Source organism: Triplophysa rosa, linkage group LG13 (assembly GCF_024868665.1).
Source record: "Triplophysa rosa linkage group LG13, Trosa_1v2, whole genome shotgun sequence".
Classification (NCBI taxonomy): domain Eukaryota; kingdom Metazoa; phylum Chordata; class Actinopteri; order Cypriniformes; family Nemacheilidae; genus Triplophysa; species Triplophysa rosa.
Genome location: NC_079902.1, coordinates 5,406,329 through 5,428,300, shown reverse-complemented (window position 1 = coordinate 5,428,300; position 21,972 = coordinate 5,406,329). Strand labels below are relative to the sequence as shown.

The 21,972-nt window shown below is 38.9% G+C and overlaps 1 protein-coding gene across 1 annotated transcript in view; it reads right to left on the bottom strand.

Moving 5' to 3' along the window:
* Positions 1 to 21,096, bottom strand: part of aff2 (AF4/FMR2 family, member 2) — a 199,441-nt gene extending 178,345 nt beyond the window's left edge. Inside the window, exon 1 of the mRNA XM_057349347.1 lies at positions 20,971 to 21,096. Coding sequence (XP_057205330.1) covers positions 20,971 to 21,023 — 53 coding nt within the window. The 5' untranslated portion in view covers positions 21,024 to 21,096. The remainder of the gene's footprint in view (positions 1 to 20,970) is intronic.
* Positions 21,097 to 21,972: the final 876 nt, after the last annotated feature.

The following is a 21,972-nucleotide window of genomic DNA, read 5'->3' as shown; positions in this document are numbered from 1 at the left end:
AATGCCATCTTGGCAAGTTTTAAATCTGAACTTTGTCTTGAAACAAAGTTTTGAAAAGTCTGTGCATGTAAATAGGAGCACCAAAGTTGCAGTGTTAACCACTTTTCTCTATGCTTGTAAAATCAATATAATAATAAAATAACAGTAGGCAATACTCCACTGTGTTCATTAATCCCATGGTCTCAACTACTGAAATTTCATGACAACCCAAATCCAGACGCATGGTTTTGTTTTCTTCAGTTCAGAAGCATATCATGGCTGAGATTATCCACAGTTAGGGGTAAAGTGCGGAACGTAACCTCTACACCCCCTAAAATTGAATCTCGTCCATATTAACAACGTACAATCGCAGCGGTCTGTACCTCTCTGTGGGGAAATGCCTTCCTCTAATAGGCCCTCTATTGACCACAAAGGTCTGACTGCAGACCCCATCATCTTTTTGATTCTGTTACTGCAACGAGCACCCCTCCTCCCCGTACCCCCCGCAGCCCATAATGCATTATGCATGCCCACTTGTGTTCTGTAGAGCTGAAATCCCCGTTTGAAAAGCCAGGCTTTTTCAAAAGCCAAACAAGTGTGACAGTTCATCCTTTGATTGCATCTGGAAACATTATTTGTTCATTTGTTGTGTTTTTCTTTTTTGCCCCTCATCTTTTATGTCCCCCCAGAAGCAAGCGATTTGCATGGCCTATTTAAATATTCCATCTTTTATTTCCCTTTTACATGATCATTGTCTCATCCAGGCTTATAAAACACCCGGCCACAAAGACTTCAAATGAGCCCAACTTGTCACGTTTACGAGGCGAAATTTAAGACGCAGCCGACTCTCTTGTTGAGCTATTGTTGGGGGTAAATTTTGATACAAAGCTAAGCGCCTCTGTGTTGTCAAGGCATTCGGAGGATGACAGTAATAGATACGCCTCGGATAACTTGGCTGGACTCCAAGCTAAAGAAGACCGGATTTATATCCGCGAGTGGCAAATTTACGCTAGTTGCGTCTGGTTCCGCAGTGGATTCTTGTTAGCAACTAGCGTTTAGACAATGCAAGTGGCATCTCCCATCATGGAACGGGTATAAACCCGCATATTGATTCCTCACGGGAGCCCTGTGGAGATTCAAATTAAACGTGCTTTTCAATCCAGGTTTTAACTACACTCATGTCAAGGAATTGTTTCGAATCTCCTCCTCAATTCCAGCAAATTGGCTAAGCGCCTGATTTGTAATTTCGGATGTAGATGGACGACCAAAGTCGCCTGTCTGGTTAGGAAAAACAAATTCTGCATTCAGTTCATGTAATTAACAAGCATATCATTATAAAAGGAGTTACTGCAAGGGAAATGACATAAATAACAATTCTTTTGCATTTCAAAACCATATTTTTTATCATTAAACTGTCACAGATACGTTCTTCCTCAAATTAGCGTAATAAAATAAAATACTCACATATCACAATCTAAACACCGTTATTGCATTTCGGGCCTTCGCATTTGATGACAATGAATTTAATGAGTGACATTATAAACGCATTCGTCTAAAATTGCCGCCTCTGTCGATTCGAGTAGCAGGTTTGCTCTTGCATGAGGAGAATATTTCATGACAAAGGAGGGATGTAGTCTATTAAAACAATCCATACAAAACCTGTCTGAGCAAAAGCCAATATGCCCTGTCATTCTCTCAATTGGGAGTGAGATGGACGGCTCTTTGTATGGGCTTTGTTTGTTTGTGTATGTGTGTGTGTATCAACAGTCCCCAGAATGTACAGTATGTTCTATATCAAAGCCGTGGTTTGTTCGTAAATCACAGAGACGAGACAAAGGAGGCAGATCCAAGTGTGTTTCTTGACAGCAAAGTGTGTCAAAACGGCAACCTCTTGATGGAGGTCTCAGCCCACTATGAGCAAACTCAACCCATTTCCCACCCCCACGACTGAGAGAGCAAGGGGTTCCTTGCCGAGCCAACACACACACACAAACCTCTGCAGAGCGCAGTGTGGATTACGTCAACACTCGCTCTCACACAAACTCCCTCCTGTTGTGACTAATTGTTTGCTGTGATAAAGGGCTGTTAGCAGCTGAAGTGCATTAGATACCAGCAGCAGAAATGTATAGAGCATTTAATGGCCGAGTATAGTGAATTGGTAGCAATTCTTGATACAGATGTTTATCTAAAACCTCACTTCACCCGACCCCATTTACTTCGGAGTTATGACGGAGGATTGCACTCTTGAGACCCTGAATTTTCCACAACAAACACCTCTGTCGAAAGAGTTGTGGCACAACAGTAGCACGTATTCCTGACTCACTAGCCATATCTCTTAAAGTCGAGTCTGACTGTAGCTTTGTTCCAAAATATAAGCTGTGTCTGAATTCGCTCACTTGTTAACTCATTCACTCATTAACTATTCCCTGTATAGCAAATGCTAAATAGTCCACTATATGGGGAAGAAGTGAATGAAAATGAATGAACAATTTCGGACACTGACGTAATATATCCTGCATCTGACAGTACAGTCGCGGACATTTGTCAAAACGCTTATATTACACCTGTGTGGGTTTATGGATTGTTTTGTAAAATGGTAAAGTCACGTTTATTTGTCACGTTTATTGTATTAGTTTATAATAAAGAGAACAAAACAAATGTTTGCCACGTTTATTTGCTATTACATTTATTACGTTTAATAAAATGACTTATTACAAACTAAAACATTTTATATAACATTCATTGAATCTGTTCATTCTCATAACTGCTAACAAGAACAAACACAAGTGCATAAACGTACATTCGTGGCATTAACGGTCACTCTCCTCCAGCAGATTCTAATCAGGCGATCGTCTCGTGTTGTATCACGGGAAATAGTGCGTGGGCGAGTGTACATCGGACGTACACTCAAAATCAGAATGCATTGTGGGTAAAAAGTAGTGAACGAATGTAGGGAATGAGTTGTTCACTCAGAATTCGGACAACACTACAAAATGGCGGACACCCGATAAAGTGCACTATGTAGGAGATATGGGGCGAATTCAGACACAGCTGTAGTTAGCGGTTGTTGCTAGAAGGGATACAGCTACGGCTGGAGGTCAGGGTTTTTCCTGCATAGAGAAATTGGAGGCGGCCGCCTCCGTCAAATGTCGTGCCGCCTCAGGCTCTCGCCAAAATTATGTTGTGAGTCTTCACAAGAAATGCTGCGTGCATTTAACAGACTGTCATTTGTAACTGCAGTTGCAACATTACGCCACAGTGGAGGCGCTGTTTCGTTATCAGCACAGAGCACACTGAGGCGCTAAAAAGAGTTGCAGAACAAGAGCCAGCCTGTGTTTCACGGCTGTTTTGTTTTGTTTTGCATCCAAGTACGTTTAATTTCTTGAAATTTATTAAATGAACATGACGTACATAATTTTAATGTCTTTAGCTGTGCAGTTGGATCGTTGAATCAGCCTATACTGTACACAGCGAGTTCGCCAGTATGAACGCACATTGCGTTCAGAACGACTCGCACATGAATGACTCATTTGAACCGATTCATTTAAACTATTGAACTTTTCAGTCACTAGCGAATGTAAGAGATCGTTGAATCATTTAAAGTGAACCACAGAGAATGCAAGATGTGAATGAGCTTTGCTCATTTAGAAAGACTGGTTAATTCAGTTGCCTATTGTGGGCTGAAAAGTTAGTTGAAAATGACAAAAAAGCTTTTTCTCAAAAAAACATTTCTGTTTGGTTGAATAAAAGTAATGTTTTATATAACTTAATAATTGTCATTTTTATCTAATTTTATTAGAACTTTTAATATGCCAAACTCAAAGTCACTTTGGTTAAGCCACTTAAAGGTATGGTAGGCCTGTGTGTGTGTGTACAAGATCAGGATGGCACCTCCTCAGCCTCATTTTGAGCCAGGAAAAACCCTGGAAGTGGTGCAAAATCTCGCCATATAATTACAATAAATTACATTAGCTAACGCCTACACCTACCCCGACGATAAACCTAACCTTACAATAATAAAAAAATATTAATCAACTGTTTTCAGCGTGACAAAAATTATGCGGTATTGTAGTGCTCATGCCCAGTGGAGGTAGCTGTATCCCTTTGTTGGGTTTTGGGGTTAGCACGTGTTATGTTGTGTATCTTGTCATGTGTGTATGGGTGAATGTCCTAGCACGTGGAGGCTGTCTGACAAGCTCATGTGTTCACTGTAGAAGTCTAAGTAGCCTAAGTGTTCCCCATCAGCCGCTACTGATCTCCTCCTCATTAACCTCAGTGTTGTCACCTGGTGTCTATCAACCTCACCTCTTTAAAGCCACTGCCACTTATCACTGTTCCTTGTGCGATCGTTGACATTAGTCACTCTGTACCTAAAGTCTTGTCTTGCCTAAAGTTTTTCATCTAGACCTTGGTTTTTTGTCTTGCCTAGTTTTGTCGTGTGGAAGGAAGTGTTTCGTGTGGTTTTTACTGTGGATTCTCTCCCTGAAGAGATCACTCTTTTCAGTAGGATTTACCTTTTTGTTTTTTTTTCACCTTGTGCCCAGGCGACCTCCGTTAGCCTAGCTGGTTGCTCCTTTCCCTCCCTACGGGTTAGTTTTTTCTGCTGTTTTTTTTTGTTTTTTCCCGGTTCCCCAGCGCCACCTGCACCTTGGATTCTATTGGATCTCCTGCCTCTCCGCATCTACCCCTGAACTCTTCTGCCACTGATCCTTCCTACGGTGTGGTCCTTAGGACATCTACCTACCTCTCCGGCTGACGCTGCCGTACACCGGGATTCCCGGTTGGCCTTGCAGTCAGCCGTTTCCCTCCAGGACTTCGGAAGGATCCTATTTCACACGAAACTTTCAAATTACAAATAACACAATGTAACAATAAAAAATGTTTTAGATTTGTTTAGTCACAACAAAATTCACAGTTCCATTTGTATTATTTCATGGTTTTGTGGACAAAATAATGCTAATGAGTGAGTAAATGAGCGAGTATTTTCAAATCAATTAAAGGAAATAAGTTGAACCATGAATTGAATGTATTTGAGTTATTTGATGCAATTGCAAGACATTAAAAACGAAGTCGTTTATTTACATTTATCAGAAGATTTGTATGGGTATAGCCAGCACTGAACACTACATAGGGACCTTGCGAATCGGCATGCAGCTGTGGTTTTGTAACCGAGCCTGCGTGTTCTAATACCATTTCCTGTTTCTCTATCCCTAATTCTTTCCTATCCACTGTTCAATCCCAGCCCTCCCATCGCAAAAACACCTCTTTGGGCAAAAGCCTTTTTTTCACAATGTCAGCCTAATCTCATTCCCAAGCCTTGAACACATCAAGCACTTATTTCACGCACACCTAGTGCACCTGCCTCAGATCTGCAGAGACTCTTCAACACATCCCTCTCGCTCTCGCATCTGCAAGGAGGAGCTGAAAAAATGCACAATTACCATTCGCGCCTCTAGACAACAATCTGGCTGTGAGCCTTCACCATTATCACAGCCGTCTGTTGGTGTTGGGTGCTTTGTACACATGCAAGTGAAACGTGCCTCTGAACCTCAGGGATGTTTTGAATAACTCGTTAAAATATCCACTGGGCACAAATGATGTGTTTCTGGTTGACATTTTTACAGATAGATTTGCTGTCTGTGGATCAGTGGTCATTTTAAAGCATGTGACCCAGTCTCAAGAACACGAAGACCGCCAACGCTCATTGACCATCTGATGCCCATCTCACAGAAAAATAGTCAAACAGCGAGCTCAAATCTGATTGGCTGGTCATTTCTGGAAGTCAGAGTGCACAGGTTTTTCTCAGTCTGCCAGAAAGAGCCGTGTTTACAAGTTTAGTGGCTATTCATGAATATTTATGAGGAAGAACTTGACAAAATTGACACCACATTTTGTGAAAATCAAATCATTGAACAGATTTATTATAAACATCTAACATATCACATTGAAAAGTACATGTTTTTAGACTGTGAGCAAATTAATATCGTTCTGAAAGGTACTACGGTAGAAAGTTATGCTTTTTGTGTCCTTTTTGGTGATAAAGTTGAGTATCATTTAGCAAACAGGGTAAGTTTGCACTAAAGTAGTCTTTCTTCATCTGCTTCTAACAAACATGACACTTTTGATTTCAGATAAACAAAAAGAAAACAAATCTCTTTTTTACTATTTTCTTAAGTATAAGAGAGAAAAATGCCTCTGACTGAAAACAAACAGTGCGTTGTGGTTCGGTATACCAGAACATTATAATTTTAGACTCTTTCAAAACTTCAAAACTCTTTCAGATGCTAAAAGCGGCATACTGTCAAATACTTTACACTATATTCACCATTCAGAAACCACTTGTGTCCGTTGCACAGGTCTAAACTTCACAGTCAGGAACCTATAGGTTGCATTGGTACGCAGGGCTGTTATGCTTTACCGCAAGTCATGTCATGACAGAATTATCATATTTATGAATGAACTTCATATAAACACCATCACAATGTTAAAATGAGTATCTGGATATCACAACTTCCAGATTTGAGGGCTAGTCAATTATAAAATAACTGCCTCTGCAATTTGGTGTTTATCAAAATAAGATGTAATTGTGACGGTACACTTTAGTTTTTTACACATTTGCGTGTCGAACTAAGTACTAAGAACTTCCTAGAAGAACTTGATAGTAGCATTAGACATATCTTTATAATAGAAAAGTATAGCGACTACTATTGACCCCCCCCCAGTCCCCACTCATGGCTGCCAGCGTACCCTCAATCCACAGAGCCTGTATACTATCTGCACCCCCCCACCAAAGTTGTTGGTGGGAGCCGGCAGCCCCCAGTTCGCAGAGCGGCGCGCAGAATTCCTGCAAAACGCTAATACCATTCAGGTCCCCCGTTCAAGAGGGCCATCACAGAAAATGGGCCCTTATCCAGCGCAGTGAGACAAACGCACATAGGAATATATCTGCATGTACACAAACCCTCATCATTTAAGAGTCTTAATAACACAAAGATGTGTTTAGTCAACAATTGTTAAGTAAGTTTAGCATTTCGTTCATTTCAACTATGTTGATGCAAAATATAGTAGTCTGCTTTGTACTGTACCTTTAAAGTCCCCGTGAACCGGAAGTTGCAATCGATTTTACTTACGTATTCTGACACATTTCCGAGTGAAAAGGAATTTCAAAAGAGAAAATTAGTGGGTGTGGCTTGCGTTTTTCACAGCGATTGATTGGATGTGTAAAAACAGCTAGGCAAGACTGACAGTTGAAGGGAGGAGTTAACGAAGCTCCGGCCAAGCCGTCTAATTTACGTCATTTGAGATGTATAGTCATTTCAGGGCGGAAGTGCATTTTCAGATTTTAACTGAATATTATGAGGGTATATGAATTTTAAAAAGAAAATGACCCACTTGATAAGCTATTTACTATAAACGCTGCAATGTTTCATGAAAAAATAAGAATTGTCATTTTTTATTTCGCTGGGACTTTAAATCTTTAAAGTATCAACCTCAGGTATCTGACCAAACAGTTTTAACCACATACATCGGTTTTGATTGAATTTATGTCAGAATAATCTTAATACACTGCAATAATTTCCTCCATTCATAAGCAAGAACAAGTCCAGTTTTCCTGCTTATGTGCTATTGGGAATCTTTATAAAATCAGATGATTTGTCAATCCGTCAGTACTTTATTTTATGCCAGTGCTGTCTTTGTTAATGCGATATTAAGATTACATGCCTATACTTTAGGATGGACAGTAAGACGTTTGCCATTTCATATCGATTTCCACGTTTTCTGGATTCTTGGGCATCAATCAACAACCACTGACTGTGTCTAATATGACCTTAATGAGATTGTACAATGTTAATTGGTAGCATAAGCCTTCCTCAGTCCAATCAATACTATTGAGAAACAACACACACACACACACACACACACACACACACACACACACACACACGCACACACACATGCTGCCTTTTGTACTGTTGACACTTCCTGTAAAGATTTCTTTCTCCAGATAACATGTGTCTGGTCTTTTTGTTTTTACATGGGTTTGTGTGCAATGACAACACAGTTTAATTCTAATTAAACCAAGTTTAAACCAACGTCTTAAGAGAGACCGGTTCTTGTTTTCGATCAGATACATTTGAATCCAACACTTGACGGTTTACTTCGCTCTTTGAAGGTTCACCAGCGGCTGTGCATGAAGCCATCAATAGCCGGGTTTCCATCCAAAGTTGCGAATTTAGTTAATGCACAAAATTGGAATATCGCATAAAACATTTGCGAATAAGCACCGTTTCCATCCAACTAGTCAACCGTCACTTCCTAATAAACTGCGACTAAATATCAGTAAGAAAAGTAAGAGAAGTCACTGAATATAATAATTTTCATAATACTTGCGCAAGCAGACGATTACGAAACACATTAAATGCGGTGCTTTTGTGGATGTCTGCTGTTTGGGAAACACAGTCGTGATAGTTCTAAGAGGCAATTACAGAAATACGTTGACGACTTTGCTCAGGCATTTAAGAATGACCATCACAACATTTCTGATGCTGTGTAACAAGATCAGTTCTCTGGTTAGTCAGGTTACGCCGTCTCTTAGTGCAGTTACGCTACTTTTTGGAGGAATTTATTCGGCAAATGCGTTTCCATCTCCCATTATTCGCATTAGCCCTTTTTCGCAAAAAAGAAAAACCACCTCAAGCGAGCGTAAAAACTGTTTTGCGAATTAAGGGTTTTTAATTCGAAATTTGCCGTTTCCATCACTCGTTTCTGATGCGAAACTTCAAAATGCGAATAAAACCAGAGTGATGGAAAGCCGCTTAATGACAGTAAGCTCATTTAGAGAAACAAATCCCCTGATATGCCTTCTAGATTCTTACAACCGTAACTGTTGATACTAGTAAGATCTTAGCCACAGCTTCAATCTTAGAGTGGTTAAGATCAAGAAAATAGGAGTCCCTGCATAATCTAAACTGAAATCCATCAACTGGTGAAGACTTTTTTCAAATAATGTTTCTAAAAAAGTTGAATCAAAATCACATTTTTAAAGGGATAGTTCACACAAAAATGAAAATTCTTTATCATTTACTCATGTCATACCAAACCTGGATCACTTTCTTCTGCAGAACACAAGTGAAGATATTTTGAAGAACGTTGGTAACCAAACAACATTGGACCCCGTTGACTTCCATTACATGGACACAAACTGAGACATTTATCAAAATATCTTCTTTTGTGTTCAGAAGAAAGTCATACAGGTTTTGAACAACTTGGGAATGAATAAATGATAAAACAGTTTTTATTTTTGGGTGAAGTGTCCATTTTAAAGAACCCCTACAGCCATTTTGTAACAAATCCACCACTTTCAACTGTAATTATAAAGCCAATTATTGGTGTTCTGGGTGATGTAAACACCCTTTAAAACCTCCTGATCAGTGTCTTGTAGACATGACCCTCATTATCCAGGGCTTTCCTAAGAACCACTGGTTTTCCTGGTAAAGAACCGCATGATCAATGCCAAGGTCATGGGTATGAGTATTGACAAAATGTGTATCTTAAATCAAGGCGTCTTTCAAATAGGTGGGTTGGAAAGCTGGTCACTTTTACACATCATTTTAAACGTATTATTGAACATCCTTAACTTCTATCACATAGCCCTTGACAAAACTGTTCCCCATCAACCCTGAGATGTGCACTAGAGAGAGGTATTCTGCATTTAATTAAACAAGCTCCAAATTAGTCACGGTCCATCAGGAAATAAGAAGCTCCGAGTGCTGCCGGCTTGCCAGAACGTTCCTAATCTGTAAACGTCTCTTGAAAGCCAAACTTCTGAAACTTCGCTCGCATTCAAGGTTACCCGAGTGGTTTTAAGTGATGACTATTTTCTTTTGTGCCGACCAAATGAGCTTCTGTCTCTTCATAAAAATGGAATTTTGAGGTAATGAGAGTTATGAATTGTGTAGCCATTTGCTTTTTTTCATTTGGGCTGATTCAGAGACGGCGCATTTGGAAACTGGTGTGGATGGTAATTACAGTATACATTATTATGACCCCCCCCAGCCCCCTCTCCAACTCCCCCGCGCTCTCTTTGTGGTTAACTGCTTTTGATAACAAATGAATTAATGAGGCTTTACTGGACAGTCAAAGTGGATCAGCAAGAGCAGGAGAGAACAAGGTTAAAAAACAGAAAGAATGACAGCGAGAGCGAGAAACTGGCAGATTACGACTTAATGGTGGCAGAATAATGGTAATTTCGCCACGCTCCCTTTTCCCTCGGACTGTGCTAATGGCTTCATTAACACTTCCACTATCCGGCGGCCAATGTCACATCCATCTTTGTCACATCACAATAAAACTGGCTAAACACAACTGGCCCGTCAGTCCAGGTGCTGAAGGAGGCAAGAAATGAACAGAGAAAAATCGATGGCGAAATATCAATGCGTGTAAGCCGCGAACATCAAGCACCTTGGAAGCCGAGCGGGTCCCCGCAAACAGAGAAAGTGGCGAATTGATCTCAAACAGGTATGTTGCTCACACTTTGGGTAATAACTCAATGCCATGACGGAGGAGGAACAGCATGCTGGGAAAAACAGCAACGGGCTATAAATCACCGGAGCCGGGCTCTATCGCCGTCAGCGCCGAATTGATGGCGTTTTCCTCTGCCATCTAGATCGTTCCTCTGTTGACTTGTGAAGCCCGGGCTTTCTGTGTCTGCTGGTTTACAGGATTTTTAGCATGAAGTCCCCGCGGTGCTTCTGTAACTAAAAGGTTTGATTTTCGAGGCAACGAGAGGACGCAGAAAGCCCGTAGGGTGCGTGTTGCTACTGGAAAAGCCCGGGGAATTATCTAAACACTGAAAAAACTGATGTATCAGTCATTTTAGCTTATTTACTTTTACACTCTAGTTGTAGCAAAAAAAAGTCATTTCAAACTAAAATATGCAGGGCAGTTGTTGAAATGCAATACACTTACTGCACATGCCCAAAACTCCAGCAGAAAACTAGCTGATTCCCAAATTTACTTATTCAGTTCAATTCTATTTTATTTTTAAAGCACCTTTTACAATTTTGCATTGTTTTAAAAGAGCTTTACATACATTTAGGCAGTAGTTACTGTAGTAAAGAGATATAATTATGAAAAACAAAGTTTGGTTGGTATTATGGTAATCTGACATTTCAATTCAAAGAACTAGTACTGAGTATATCAAATTACATTACTCTACCATTTTTATTTAATTTTTAATACTTATGAGCCCGAAAGGCCACGTGTTTGCATGTTACACATTCACTTTAAGCATGTGCCAGTACTTGACAACTAAACCAACAATGGCGGACTACAGGTGGTTGTGTCAGCATGACTCCCAGGTCACATTTTCCTGACATTTCGCCGCTTTATAGTCCAGCGTCACTTGTAGTAATAAACCAACCTCATTGTCCATCCAAACAAAAATGCTTGATACTTTTGCTCTTTGTAGAAAAATATGCATGTGCACAAAAGCGTAATCTCTTTAAATGGTGACATCTATCGATTAATGGCCTGGCACGTACAAAACAGCAAACATGTAGTCGTTTTCAGGGATGTATGTGAACCAGAATCATTTTAGTTTCGTTGTCTTCTGTCTGTGAAACTTTTCAAAAAAACGCAAAGGAAAATGTTTTTAGTACGTCAGTGTCATGTAAATGTACCCTAACCGTAAGTCCCTTGCGAGAGAAAAACCGGTCGACTAAGACACAAAGATGTAAATGATGAAATCAAGAAGGGGCAGATTCACAGAAAACCCCTACACAGGTGTTAGTGAACAGCTTCCTTAGAAAAGCGCTTGAGAAATGTGAAATTCAGAGCAAACAAATAAGACAAAAGCTGTTGCAGAAAGAGCAGCACCTGCTTTAATTGAATGATTTGTGTCAGTGAAAGGTTTTGAGTTGTGTGAAAAACACTGCTATAATCGCTGTTATTATGCAACAGTAGACTATAACTCGGCTCGGCGCAACAATGAGGGTGTCAGCACGTCAAACGAATTCATTGCTGTTTATTTATGCATGAATATGCATTACAGCGGCGTCTAACACTCTCTCTTACCTGAGAATAAAAACGCCTGCCGCTCAATGCCATCTCGCAGACGTACAAGAATATTACGTTTGAAGCTCGTGATGGAATAATAGACCGTTCTATAAATGTCTCTTGTATGAGATGTGCCGTCTAATCTAAGCTGACTAAAGTAATAGAGCTATTTTGCCACATTCACGGTGATATGAAGAAGTGTGATATGAAAGAACTTTATAAAAGAGAACGACACGGAGAGGCAATCAATACAATACAACAAATACTTTATGAGGCGCTCAGAAGACAGATTGTTGGGATGGCGCATTCGTTGGTTGTTTGTTTGTTTGTTTTTAACTGAATGAATGTAATGAAAAATGAATCAAAAGATAAACCCGAATGATTGTTTGTGTTTCTGAAAGATTTATATATAGTCAGTGTTTGTTCAATTTATTTGAGCTACTTGATTGAAACGTGTTCTTTCATTGAGTTAAGCCAAAATGCAACCATTTCTAGTCAGTTAAACATAATGCAATCGTGTCTGAAAAATATTTTACAAAAGATGTCAAAATGAAATGTTTAAATAAAGGGAACAGCCTGTAAAAAATCTTTTTAATTGACATTAAAATTATGACTATACATCAAAATGTAAATATGTATTTCTTCAAACGTACACACACTTTCTGCTTGACTGACTTCGCAAAATGTTCAAAGGATCATTGGAAACATAATATAACGATACAATACATGTGCCGTTCTCATCACTTTCATCATACTAGCATTACGCTGTACACCGCGGCGCTCTCCAGAACGTCCCTCCTCAGATAACATTAGTCCGACTGCATTGCTGCCTCTTTTGTACTCGTGGCTCTTAACAGCTCTGTGAGTTTCTCACAAAGAGATCCATTTAAAGCATTTTGGCTTCAATTCATTTTCTTATCTCTGCTTTTCTCTCTTTCTCCGATAAAGATGTGTGTTCCTTTCCGATCTTTATCAAACAATGAAAGCCGGGGGGACTTTCAGAGCACTGGAGCAGTAAGAATGATAACACTGTTAGTGTGGATTCACTCGCTTTACGCACCAAATGTGAATGAGCCACGTTTAATGGGACAAATTAGCATGTGCTGTGAAAATAGTGGACCTGACTGACGGAGCTCCATGTGCTTGTGATTCTTGGCAGACGTGTTTGCTCTTTAGCAGTTCTGTGGCTCCCTAGGACTGTTTTTGTCTCTCTATAAACAAGGTGAGATTTCATTTTTCCGGCCTGAAGCCAAACGCCGGCGCTGTTTGTCCAGCCTGGACTATCCCGAATGTCAGCAGCATCGACGCACGTCATTATCCTGACGTAAACACACACCAACACAGAAATAGCCATGACCAAATTCCACTCATAGTTAAGAAAAGTCGGAAGAAAATCACATGATTGAACATTAGTGACTTCAGTTGTTAAGCATGTTTAGAAAAAATACATTTTTAGATTATTGGCGTGAAAATAAGCCTTTCATTTACTTATTACGCTATTATACTCTATTATTATAACTTGTTTGGATTATACTTTTTTTCTGTGGAATTAACTATCAAAATGCCAAAGCTGCGTATTTTCAACCTGTTCTCAAGGGAAAACAAAACTATTTTATGAGGTGGCGATTTCGTATGAATTCCTGAATTGATCGTAAAACAATGTATGAGTGAGATCCATGCGAATAGCCACCAATTCACTAATGAAAATAATAACAAATTGTCTTTTTACTATTTATAGGTACAGTATGTGTTTAGGTCATCATTTTGTTTCAATAATAACAATATTTCTCCAAAATGTTCAATAGAAATGTTGTTTCTATTTACATTTATTTGCAGAAAATGAAAACTGGAGAAATAGGTCAAAAATAACAGAAAGGATGCTCTTTACTTTTCAGACCTTAAATACTGAAAAGAAAACAAGTTCATATTTCCTTTTTAGCGATACAACAGTAATATTTTCATATGTTTATAAGAAAAGTTCAACAATTATTTTTTCATGTGATAAAATGGATTTTTATCACAGTGTCTTGTCATGCTGTCAGTCTTTCACATCGCTCCTGAGGTTTGATTTTGTTGAAATTCAACAGACACTGGACTGGAATGACCACAATACATCTATGAATGCTGATTAATATATAAAATGTATAATGGTCTCTTAATTTTTTGAAACTTGAAATTTGAACTTGTATACATCATCCCTAGCAAAGTCACATAAATAATATTAGTTTTCAGCATATTTACATTGTGACATTTATTTTTCAGCATCGCTGTGTCGTCAATCCATTGTCAAAATCTCAAGAAAAAGATACACAGTCATGCGACTGGAAAAACACAGTTTTAGGTTCACAGCGAATCCTGGCAGGAGATTCAAACGTACCGCACCGCAACCCCGGCTCATGTGCCGTGAGCCACAGCAGCTGATTCTCACCCATTAAGCTTCGTTACCTTCCAATATCCTGGACTAATGACTAACGTGCCTGCCTTTCTGCAAGAAGAAACACCCAAATATTGCTCAATCGAGACGACGGTTAATAAATGAGCTCCAAACAGAATTTGCAATTTCCTTTGGCTTACACCGATCCAACAGCAAAAGGTCAGTCTAAAAGACAAACTGATTCATCTTACAGAGAGAAATGAGATTGGAAAAAAAAGCCCTGCGTGGCTGTATTGAATCATCATATTTGTCATAGAGTGATTTCAATGGAAGCAGTGACCTTTTAGGCAGTGGAGTAAATTGCTTTGTGGCATAAAGGTAAGTTGGAAGCTTGAAGCATGAAGCTTGATTAAGCTAAAGATCTTTAGACGGAATCCAACCAATCAGGCGGCAACAGAAGTCTGCCGACCAATAGAAATCCAAAGTGATATCATTACGGGTCCACTGTCAATTTTTTACTCTTGGGGTCTTATGTAATGGTCTTTGTAAACACTGGAGGCAAAGCTTAAAGGGGTCATATGACACGGCTAAAACGAATATTATCGTTTGTTTTAGATGTAATGCAATGTGTATACACGATTTAAGGTTCAAAAAAGCTGTATTTTCCACATACCGTGTATGTTTGTATCTCCTTTTTGCCCCGCCTCTCAGATTTTTTACAAAACTCATCGCTCTGAGAAGCATGTGTGGTTACACGAGGCGTTTCAGGCAGGTCTGGGTGAGCATTCGCTTTTAGATAGAATGCATCTTTTGTTCCGACACTCATTTTTGCAATTTTACGTGTCTAGTACATGCATGGGCAACTTATAACACACCAAAGATATTCGTGCCATATGACCCCTTTAAAGCTGCAAATATTAACTTTCGCTTCTATTTCGTCATTGTTTGAAACATAAAAGTTCATATTTACGTACATATCCTTATGTGAGTTTAAGTTAAATGATGTCAAACGGACATTACCTACAAAACTCTACCTGACAGCTCCAATTATTATGAAGGACTAATTTAATAATTACAGAAATGTACATGTTGGCTGTATAGGTTCAAAAATAGCATACATTATAAAACTATATTACTCTCAAATTTAACTTGCAATTTTTGAAAATGCACTGCTATATAATTATTGTTATTAATACGTGACATTATTGATTATATGATATTGTTTAACTTTCATTCTTCATTAATGACTTAATTAGACTCTGGCACATGGCCTTGACTAAAATCATAATCAGCTCATGTTTTGTGTTTCATGCAACATTGATGTCTGACTAAAAACAACCTCGGCACGCACATTGCTTTTTGTCTAAACGAAATGGTCAAGCCTAATTGAAGCACATATTTAAGGCATTTAAATTCATAGGGTCATTACCGCAACCCTTATTGGGTCTATTGTAATTAGAGCTCAGTTAATAACTTCTTTAGAGCTGGACAGCCATCCAAAGACTCGGCTGAGAGACCCTAACAGGGCCTGTGGTGGAGGATTTTTCACAGTACAACCTACATGGGTCCTTCTTATGTCAGATGAACTATTCTGGCCTTGAATGCCCTGGGTGCATAACCGCTATAAACCAAGACGGTAAATGGGCATTTTCTGGGTTTTTTGGGTATCAAGATACCTCAAATCATGCAGTTTCCAATAGACTTGACACCAAAGGAAGGACTTGGTCCATATCAAGGAGTCAAAATCATAAAGAGCCTTGAAGATGAATCTTTGGACAACCACCTACCAACCACCCTATGTATAATGTTTGTCCAACATTATATTAGCAGTAAAGAAAGATGAAAAAATAGCAAAAAAATCTGCCAATGGGGTAAGAAAAATAATCTTGAATTGAGTGACTAAGAAAAAGGTAAACCTTAATTCAAGATTATTTTTCTTACCCCATTGGCAAATTTTTTGCTTGTTTTAAGCACAAATTGACTGAAATTTCATATTTTTTTACTAAAAACCAGACTTATTTTCTTAGGTCATTTTGCTCATCAAGAAAATGCATCTTGATTCAAGAATTTGTAGACATTTTTACTGGAAAACAAGAAAAAAAGACCAAGTAAGAAAGTCATTTTTTGCAGTGTACATTTTCCCAATTTTTTTAAGAGTTTAAAAGAAGTAAAAAAAAACTAATTAAAAAATGTTTTTTAAAAATAATGCTGAAATTCACAGGGTCATTTCTGTAGTTAAAGCTATTGTAATAATGCTGAATCATGAATCACGCACTAAAACCGGATAATTTTTTTTTAAAGTAAATAGTGTCACGACAAACCAAAACATGTATATTCCTCAATGTTTATTTCTGTCCACAGGTCTCAAAAATACTCTACACAAATGTGCCGTCCTGCCATCCCACTAGAGGAACTTGTTAATTGCGTGCCGAACTCGAGGGCAGCGGGTGGCAAGCCATCACCTTTTGTCTCACCGCATAACCTGAGCGCCGTGCCAACCTTGCTGCTTTATCATGCCACAGCATTTGGCTTTCTTTTTGCAGGTGGCAAAATGAGGCCGCGGGCACGGTGCTTGGCAGCCTGCTCCCTCAAACAGCATGCCAACTGCCAGGCCTCCTCGCTTGTGTGGCGGCCGCAGAGATGCGCCGGGCACAGCCTGGCTTGGCTGCCTTTTCAAGCCGGGCACAAATGAGATTGGCACCGTGCGCAGCTCCTCGAGTGAGCCGTGTGATATATAGTCCCCAGCTGTGGTCAAGGTGGAAGCAGGAAGGCAGGGGAAGCTGAGAAATGCGTTAGATGTGTGCCACGACCGCGGAGAATGCTCGATCCCTGTGACTAAACAGCATGGGAGAGAGTACAGAGAAACAGCACACAATGTGCCGCAGAGTGGACACAACGCATCGCAATAAACCGAAAGAAAGTGTTATTTCACAGCATAAAAGGACATTCTGTTTGTCACACTATGAGTGCCCTAGTTTCAGGAAAACTCTCTGAATTTAACAAAATAAATGCTTCATTAGAGAGAAAAGAGGTTTGGCAATGTGAATTATGTGTTTGTTTGTTGCCAATGCATTTTCTCATCGCTTTTCACTGATTTGGAGTATCTAGCCAACATTTAGACGCACTTTTTTCTCTCAGCTAAGAAAACTGTAAAAGTTTTGTTTTGACATTGATATTCTCGCATTGATATTCTTCAAACATTCTGATTGAAAGTGTTCAAGAGATAGTTCACCCAAAAACGAAAATCCTTTCATCATTTACTTGTCATTTCAAGAAGATATTATGACGACTGTTCGACTTGCATTGGCTTTGTGTCTGTACAATAGAAGTGAATGGGTACCACAGTTGTTCGGTTACCAATATTTTTCAGAATATCATCTTTTGTGTTCTACAGAAGTTTGAAATGACACGAGGGTAAACAAAAATGTCAGAATTATCATTTTTGGATGAACTATCCCTTTAAAGTCGCACAAGACATTGTAGATGTAATACCTATTGAATAACCAATTCAAAATGTAGTCATTAGTAGTTTAAAACTAAAAAACAAAGATTAAAATGTGAAAATCTGCAACAAACTTACTTATTGATACAATGCTCAGCAACATGCAACCAACACTGGCAACACTGTAATATTTGCATATTGATCTTGTTGCAGGCAAAGCGTCATATTTTAACACCATTCTTTCACTGCCTCGCAAGCACTCGTATTTTCTTCTAAAAAACTGAAATCTAGTTTAACTTTCATCTTCTTAAAAGATGCCGTCTCCTTCTGCCCTTTAATAAACTTTAGATTGCGAAAACTGTAAAAACATCTATCAAAAAAACACCACATGTACGATTGGCGAGGCAAAAGACATAATGCTCTTCTCCGTATACAAAACAATTCCACCGCGTCGAAAATTTGGTTAACTTCTCATTCAGCGACAGTATGAGGCTTTGCCGGTTTTAACACTGGGATATAAAAATGAGTTACTGGGACGGAAATCCCTGCTGAGAAGGGGTGAGTAACGGAGAAAAAGCCACAGCCCGAATCATTGAATAATCCCTCTTGGTATTACTCTCAGGGCAGCCATAAAGTACGGCCAAATGAAAAGAAAGTCACAATAAATGCCTGCGCCTAATTACAAGGTCTTCTGTTAGCGCTAAAGGTGCAAACCTATAAACTATAGCCACATAAAGACTAATTAACCATATCTCCGTTTCTTTCATTCACACACACAAACACTTGACGAAATTATTTGCCGACGCGCCCCACATGCGGAAAGAAGAGCAATCGTTGTCGGAAACTGATGGAAAAACACACTCCAAAGCCATTTGACTCTGTTAACGTGAAGAGCCGACATAATTGTGGCAGCTAATCATGTCGAGGCTATTACAGCACGGTAAACCACGTTTCAATACCCACCACCTCAGCGGCTCCCACGGTTAACCTTTGTCTGCAAATAAGGTGCTGAGCTCATTTTGCACCTCACTGAATTTCGCGCCAACTAATCTGACTTGATTACATCCAACTCGTGTTCCTGTCCAAACCAAAACACGGGAGATCACATCCAAATCAATACGATTCCTAAAGTACAGCCCCGGGGCCTTCGGATCAGGATGCAAGCGGGCGTTAAATACAAAGCCTGTGAATTAAGTGTGCATTATTTTTCTTTGCTCTTGAATCATTGATACATCACATAGGAATGCTTATCCACACAGGTTCTTGAGTCTAAGCACAGCTTTCCCAGTCAATGAAACGAGAGGGATCCGCTGCCTTTAAAAACCCAGACCACGCTAACTTATCACAAAAAAATGGCTTTTTAAATACCCTCATAAATATTCACAAACTTAATGGGTAGCTCAGGGTTATGAACGTGGCAACAACAGACAAAATTGCCACCACTGCAGAAGCAATAAGCAACCAGCCCATAGCTGTTCCTGCGAGAGGATAGTTTTAATATCAGCACTGAGCATATAAAAACTAACCTTTAACCTTCACTTCTGTTGTAGTATATAAAGGCTATGTATGAAATAATCAGTCAAATGTACTGCTTGAATACAAAAACTCCTTCAAGAAAGGCCAGCTCTTTATGAGGAAAGACGTGCGTAAACCAACATGACAACATACCATCACTTCAGGGAAAAGATCCATATTTTATAAAGCAACTCCCCAGACAACAGCGCTGACACAACACAGCACTCGAGTTTGGCATGATAACCGGTTGTATACTCAATTCTATTCTCACAGGAATTATGGATCACAGAAGTGTGCCGGTCCTTTTTTAAATACAATGAAAGACCTGACAAGCAGAAAATACAGCAGCAAAATCTTGTGTCGCCCCTAACAAGATAACACACCAGATGAACGACTCAAAACCTTGTTTTATAAACCCCACTTGCACACAGCGTGTTAAAACAACAGACGAGAAGAAGAAACAAAAGAAAAACACATTTGTTAATAAACAAACAAAATAGGTTCAGTATAAGCAAACTGATAATTGATCAAATAAATGCCGACGTTCCCATTCGTGTGCTCTGATGCCTTGTATGGATTCACACTACGTGGGTTCCTACACTCCGCCACATGGTGGAGATATAGAGAGCTTTAAAATTCAGCACAGATTTGGGACAGACAATTACGTTTAGATATATATTGTATTGACATATCGTCTTTAAAAAAAAGTACACAGAGACAAACATAGAATACAGCCCAAACAAGCAGAGCAAACCACAGCTGAACGTGTAACTTTAACAATCATGACTAAATGAAGCAGCAATATTTCTGTTTCATGAACTTACTGATAATAACAAAAGAATCTAAATGCCCTCATATAGAGCAAATCCAATAGGCCTGTCATGCAATAGCCTATATATCAAGCTTTCTTTTCCTACTGCTTAAAAGTTATGTAGGCTAACTGTCAAAAATGTGAGGAATTGCATTTACAGAATTAATGGATTTAACATAAATAACTGGTAGCACAATTAATAACTGTAAGTATAATTAATTACAATACTTATATTGTTAACAACGTGCATTTAATAGTGTAAATGTGTATAGTAATGACATTTAATAACATTTACGTAATTACATAGTGACATGAACACGTAAACTGTGAACATATGACTTGAATAGAACATTTAATTATACAGGACCCATAATAATCTAATAAAAGACCAATTAAAGACACGAGAAAAGAGGAAGCATGCTCTTTGTTTCTTTATGTAGTTTCCGACAGAATAACTCAATGCATCAATAATACTTTATCAATACAAAGCTCTTGTATTTAACGCTTTCTTAAATATCACTGCACACAAACACAACATGAGTGAGGGCAACACTGAAGACAACAGAAAGTCTGGCTAACGAGACAACATTTCTGGACATCACAAACGCGTTGCGAGCGCGCGTTCCAAACGCGTCTATGAAACGCTGTCAAGGCAGGCAGCGCGCTACGGTTTGAGACGCGGCCGCGATCATGCGTCATTATGCGTTTCACTCGTATTTCGGAATGTGACCACGTCAGATCGGCGTTTTCAATCAAAAGACACGAATAAGAGCGTAAAACGCGCAGACGTACCACTGCTGCTCTAGCTCCCAGTCCCTGAAGAAGTCAAACTCGAATAGGTCCATGCTCGCAGTGCTTCAGAGAGATGCCGGTGGCCGCGGTGGTGTCCCTCACTGACGCGCGGCGCAGCTCGCACTGCCTCTCTCCGCTCAGCGACGCGCAGCCCTGCGGAAGGCGGAGTCAGGGTGCGCTGGAGGCGGTCACTCACGCTGAAGGAACCGGCGCAGCTCCACCTGTGTCAAACACAGCAGAAGAGACGGACTTGCCATTTAAAGCAAACTCATTTGTCTATTGCATATTACAAACATATTTTGTAATAAACATATTAAAAGTAAATTAACCGGTATGTGCTTGTTTTGTCTAGAGAATCTGTTTTATAAGACAAAAGTGGGCCATTTTATTTACTCTACTCCTTGTAATGAATAATTTGGAAGATGATAATGAAAAAAATAATGTCACCACGTGTATAATGTGACAACAATAATATGTTATTTTATATATTTTATATAAAATAATGTTTTTTTATATAATATATAATATATGTTATCGATAGGTTTAAGTAAAAAACGATTTTACTAAATATTACTCATAATTATATATGACTAAATAGGCTATTTTAGTGCCCTTCCTGAGTCTGGTGTTAGTCATATTTAAAAACATGCCTATATATCAATGATTAAATCTAATTAAAGCAATAATAATAATAATAAACATTATGCATAGGCCTGTATATAATATCACGATTACATGCAAAACCTGTTGGTAACATTCAAATTCATTGGTTTAAATAAAATAAAATACATTTTGTTTATTATAACTCAATCAACATTATTGCACTACTGTAGGTTTCACCAAAGAAAGTTTTTCAGAATAAATCAGTTAACCAACTTTTTTTCTGAGTACAAAAGGCTATTACTTACATTTCCCGAGTTACTTTTATTATAGTATCATCAATTATCCAATATTATTACTACTGAAATAATTATTCTTACTCTAGAATTTAATTCTGACAAC